Genomic DNA, 6100 nt, shown 5'->3' with positions numbered 1-6100 from the left:
GAGCTGAAGCAGAGACCTCAGAGAAGCGCTGCTTCCCGGCTTTCTTCCCTTGGCTTGATTAGCTCCCTTTCCTGTCTTCTCTAGGCACACCAGTCTAGGAAAGACACTGCCCACAGTGGGCTAGGCCCTCCCATGTGAATCAGAAACCAAAGAAATGCCTACGCAGACATGCCATCACACCAGTTGATGCTGGCAACTCCCCAGCTGAGATTCCCTCTTGTCAGGTTATACCTAGATATCTGTCAAGTAGACAAAAACAGCCACAGCCATTGCTAAAGACATTCTTTGCTCTCCAGTGGGGAGAGCATGTCTAAAAGGAATGCCCGGATGAAGAAAGCAGAATGGGTATTCCCATGAGTTGCCTGAGCTCGGGGATCTGGCTATGCTTGAGGCCTTTCTGCTCATGCTCAAACTGTGCAGGTATGAGCATCAGCTAATATGAGTTGCACTCGACAGTATACCGACTTTCGCCAGTTGTTGTAAGTAGTAATTGACCCTGCTCAAATCCTGTGCCCTGTCTACTCTGAATGTTCTCCTCCCATCAAGTAGAATGTCCAAGTTGAAAACCTTTTCTGTAAAAGCTGTTCGTCAGCTACCATCTCCCTTGCCCACCACCCCACCATCCTTCTTACCCACCACCCCACCATCTCCCTTACCCACCACCCCACCATCCCCCTTACCCACCACCCCACGATCCCCCTTACCCACCACCCCACCATCCCCCTTACACACCACCCCACCATCCCCCTTACCCACCACCCCACCATCCCCCTTACCCACCACCCCACCATCCCCCTTACCCACCACCCCACCATCCCCCTTACACACCACCCCACCATCCCCCTTACACACCACCCCACCATCCCCCTTACCCACCATCACATCAACATTACCATCTACACAGTCACCTCCACTATCATCACCTCCAGCTCTATCCTCACTGCCATCATCAGAAGTTCAACTCTCTCATTATCTTCACCACCACCTTCTACACCACCATCACCTCGACTGCCATCGTCTCCAAGGCTACCACCATTGCCATCATCAGAAGATGAACACTATCGCCACCACCAACATCAACTCCTATACCACGATTACCGCTACTATTACTTCTTACATCATCGGCACCATGACTACCAACTCTTACACCAGCGTCACCACCTTTGCTACCACCACCTGCAAGTCTATCCTCACGGCCAGCATCAAAAGCTCAACACTATCATCACCATCACCTCCAATACCATCATGACTCCCTCCACATGTCCATTTCAGCACCTAAAACTATAGTCTCTACCATGTCTAGTCCATCACCTAAAACTATAGTGATGGCCCCTTCTTGTGCAATTTCAGGTAAGCTTTGTATCAACCTTCAAGAGGTTTTTCAGGGGATCTGTGCACTCACTGAACTGTGAGCCCCTTGAAGGCAAGGATTCTCTCACTGAGTGATAGAACATACCATGCTCTCATTATGGAGAACCTAGATTCATGAGCAGGGACTGTGGCAAAGGCATTCTCTCTCTCTCTCTCTCTCTCTCTCTCTCTCTCTCTCTCTCCATTCATACCCCAAGTCCCTTTAGTGCTTATCAACCATGCCAAAGAGGGGATGAGTCTCATCCCAGCTGGTGATGAGGAAATTCCTGATGCCTCCTTTCTGGGTTAAAATGATGTCTAACTTTCTGATCATAGAGCCAAGCATGGGTAGGGCAGACTGGGACCTTCACTCTTTTTTGCTTCTATTGCCTAGCATTCCAGTGGGGTCACCATTCACCCTACTCTCTTTCAATCTGGTGATCATGTAACCCAGCCTGGCCCATTAGTTTGAGCCTAAGTCCAAAACAATTGACGGAGATAAGCAAGTGACTTGAGTCAGGTAGATAAAGAGTCACATCTTATCTCGGTCAATTGTTTTGACTTAGGCTTAAACTAATGGACCAGGCTTGGGTCACATGACCCAAGATTGTGATGCATTTTCTTAATTGGTAATTGCTGTAGGAGGCCCCAGATTATTTTCTCAACACGGTGCAGTGCATCCCCCTCAAATTATAAGTCGAAATGACCTCTTCTTCCCCCATGTTGTCTCTTGTCGAGTATCTCGATCCTGCAATGAGAAAAGGAATTAGTATCACCCCACACCCTTCCCTTGCTGTCTCCACCAGTCCTTAGAGTTGAAACAATAAAAAATAAATAAAAAGCAGATGCAATTCAGGGGCCCCGGATTCAACATCCCCAAGAAGAAACTGTAGAACGCTACATCTTAGAGTACCACGGACTTGCCTGAGAGGCTTCATAGAAACTTCCTCTGCTACAGGATGTCTTCCCGGCCTTTGGGGTTCCAGAAGTAGAAAGGTGTGGAGTTAGTTGGAAATCCACTCCCTGGGAGTCTCAAAACAATCCAGTGATCTTTAATCTTGATTCCAGTGTAAGTGATCGACTTGTACTGTCGACATTTGTGAGCCCCTGTCTCCATGACCATATTAACACTCCATGATGGCAAGGACTGTACCTTCATTGCTGTTTGTCCCTGGCTTCTACAAAGTGCAAGGGGCTGGGTGCCCAGTGCTTGTTGAGTGCCAGGGATCTGGACAATGAGTGAGACATACCCAAGCCATTCCTGTCTCTACACCAAGGCCCAAGCCGATGATGGATCAGAGAGAGGTCACTGGATTGCTGTACTGCATCTGTTCTTGGTTTTCTGTGTGTCTTTGGGAAAGGCAATTCCCTCTCCAGACCTCAGTTTCCCCACTTGAATCCATGGCTCTGCACACAGGCAGCCACAGCCCTGGATGCCAGCAGCCTTAAGATGGTTCATGGCAACTAATTCTGGGTCTCGGATCTGTTTCTCCTCCCAGGCCTTGAGGTGAGGCAAATGGAGAGGTCAGGGACCTCCTACAGACCCCACTGCCCTGTGTGAAGTGCTGTCTTTTCCTAATTTCTCACTTCCCTTGGGTAATGGGGGGGGTAGGTGGGTGAGGATTGCATGAGTGGTCTTCAGTAACGTGTGATCGTCAGAGGTCCTGGACCCCTTTCTGTTTTATTTCTGATCATGCCTGCTGTCCCCTTGGTCACCAGCACAGCCTGCTCTCTGGAAGGAAGTATATCAGCCATTGTACCACGTTAGGGACTTCAATCTCTGATGTATATGCCAAGGCATTTACAACAAGGAAACAAAGGCTGGGCTGTTCTGGGATCATCAGTAATTCCTGACCTCCCTGCTCCATGACCACAGGTAAGATATGCGCCCTCTCTGTGTTTGATTTCTCTGTCTGTAGAGTGGACATAACGCAGTAGCCACTCTGTTAGGTTATCGTTTTAGTCTCGGTTTTGTTTTGTTGTTTCTACTGTACAATTTCAGAGACTAAGCAATTTATGAAAAAGCAGAAGTTTCTTTGGCTCACGGTTCTATGGACTGGTAAGCCCAAAGGCAGGGAGGGCACTGATGTCTGCTTGGCATCTGGCGAGGGCATTGCTTTGTGTCAGTGCATGGCAGCATCACTCGGGGGACACAGCTGGCACTTCTTAGAAAACTACTCTTGCCATCCCAGAAGCCATCTCACAGGCTCATCTAACCTTCATCACTTCCCAAAGGCCCTGGCTCCTAATGACAGCCACATATGAATCAATCTGGGGTTGAATTGTTGCTGCTGCTGCTGCTGTTGATGATTGTGATGGTGATGTTTCAAGACAGAATCTCACTCTGTGGACCAGGCTGGTCTGACACTCACTATGTAGCAACTTGTGGCATTTGCCTGTCTTAGTCTCCCACAATTATGAATGCAATTACCACCATGGACAGAAAACTTCACTTTTCAAACTGAGATTTTTGTGTGACCATGTAACGTTATATGCATGAGCTAAACTTCCTAATATTGTGATTTCCCCAAAGTCATTATTTTTGCATGTGGAGGCCGGATAAATGCTGCTGGTTTCTGCTTCCACCAACTCTCCTGGACGTGTGAAAACATGGTGCTTGTGCACAGAACCTCGAAACACAGAAACCCTCCACCATGAGTGAGACATACCCCAAGCCATTCCTGTCTCTACACCAAGGCCCAAGTCAATGATGGCTCAGAATTAGAACTTGAGTATGGGGAGCTATTTAGCAACTCCAGCGAGCTACTTAAAGAGATTTAAACCCGCGTCTCCTAGTTATTCTGAGGTGCAGCTATAATTGCTGTTCTTTCCATATAAATCCTTCAGATTAAATGGATATCGAATGTGGAAGTTTAAGGATGGCTTATGGCACGCGAGCCTTGTCAAAGTTCAGGGTGAGTCAAGTCTATATTAACAGGAGGAAGTTGGCAAGTGTTGTTGGAGTCTTAACACTATCATTTGGAGCTGTTTGGGTGTTTACATTTTGGGGAGAGAAAAATTCAGGCCAGATAAGGCGGCCAGGGACAGCTCTCAAGAGCTGGGAATCTTGGCTTGGCAACAAAGTCTTATAATCATGGGGGAGCCCCTTCCCTGTTTGAACTTGGCTTTTGCCACCTGCTCTCCTAAGTGTGTGAGCGGAACCTGACCATCTCCACCATTCTTTTTGGCTCGCCACTTGCCTCTTCCTTCTGCTCCTGGAGATACAGATGCCGACACTCCTGGCACTGGCCAGAACCAAGCCTGTGTCCCGAGTATGCGGCGTGATTTCCCCAAAGTAATCTTACGTCTGCCTGAAACTTGACGAGCAGCTTTTACCCATCTGCCTTCCCAAAAGGAATGTCTCTGTGCAAACTGTGTACAAAAATCAACAGGCTCCGCAGAGCATCCGAGAAATGTGCCCAGAGGTGCCGTTAGGATGTGGGAATTATGAGGTGAGTGGTAAGAAGCCAAAAATCAGGAAGCCACTTGAGCAGAGAGTATAAACATAAATATCTCCAAGCAGGCCCCAGCACGGGGTTTTTATGTTGATGTGCTAATATGTTATCCACTAAGGGTTTATTCACGCCGTTTTGGTCTGCCCTGCAATTCATTTATCTGCATAAGGAAGAGGCACTAACAGGACGGTGCCTCATGAGTAGCGTCCCTATGTGATCCCCACCGCTGTTTATAATCCCACATACCCGGATCTATAATTCATGAGCTGATGGCCTCATGGCAGTTTCCATAAAGGCCACGCCGGGTACCCAGTCGTTAACGGGCGCACTGTCATGCATGGAATCGAAATAAGCCCTCTTTCCTTCTATCCATCACAGCCCCACCGACGTGTGGGCAATGATATTATCCAAATATTATTAAAACTTTGAACCCTGTCCTCATAAATTCTGGCCGAATGGCTTGCGCGGCTATTAGGAGAGGGCGATGTATGGGCTTCGGTCGGGGCCCAGTAATTATGTGCTTAAAAGGAAGCGTGGCTGAGCATTCTCCCGGCGAAAAAAAGAGGCGCGCGGATCGTTTGTTATTGCCGTGGCGCTCCGAAGCTGGACGCTCAGGCAGGTCAAGTCAACCTTACAGCAGGACAATTATCTGTCTAGAGAGACCAAACATCTGTTATTAAGTATGTACAGGCATCAAGGCAACATGCTACAAATCTTGTCCACTTCAAACACTTGGCATATTCCACACAACACCCCCCTTCACGTTTGGTTCCTGCAGCAGGCAGCTTTGAAATACACCCTCCCTTCCCTCCCCCTGTCCCTGGCTTTAATATACCCCGCAGCTGCTAAAGATGCTGTTCAAACCATGGAAGAGCCTTGCTATCATTTTTTTCTGACTCTTTAAGTAATAATAATAATTTTTGTTAGGTTTTTTTTCTTGGGAACTTTCTTTGGCGTTTATTACTTATCCAAGGAGTATTGCTAGGATGGAGATAAGGAACTGTTGGGAAGAACAAGGTCAGCCCGTGTTTATGTTAGCAGCCAAATGCCTCTTCTAGTTTGTGCATCCGGAACAGCTTGGATCATAGTGCAGCGCCCAGGACAGAGAAGGTTCTGGTAGGATTATGCAATGGGAGTTTAGCAGGAACCCCTTGAACCTTCTGTGTGTCTTGGGATGCCGGGAAAGGGACATGTGAGATCAGGTCGGAGGAGATATGGAGAGCGCATCCGGAACCAAGGCTGCAGATAGACAGGTGAGCCGGGAGATGGTGGAAGGAGTGGTAGCGATGTCCTAG

The 6100-nt window shown here is 48.1% G+C and overlaps 1 protein-coding gene across 1 annotated transcript in view; it reads left to right on the top strand.

Moving 5' to 3' along the window:
• Positions 1-1051: 1051 nt before the first annotated feature.
• The window catches only part of LOC121447359 (zinc finger protein 768-like), a 47480-nt gene continuing 42431 nt past the window's right edge, over positions 1052-6100 (top strand). Inside the window, exon 1 of the mRNA XM_041650545.1 lies at positions 1052-1182. Coding sequence (XP_041506479.1) covers positions 1052-1182 — 131 coding nt within the window. The remainder of the gene's footprint in view (positions 1183-6100) is intronic.

The sequence above is a fragment of the Microtus oregoni genome, unplaced genomic scaffold, assembly GCF_018167655.1.
Source record: "Microtus oregoni isolate MIOR12 unplaced genomic scaffold, Mior012 000004F_ref0000308, whole genome shotgun sequence".
NCBI classification, from domain to species: domain Eukaryota; kingdom Metazoa; phylum Chordata; class Mammalia; order Rodentia; family Cricetidae; genus Microtus; species Microtus oregoni.
This window is presented reverse-complemented; position numbering and strand designations above follow the sequence as displayed.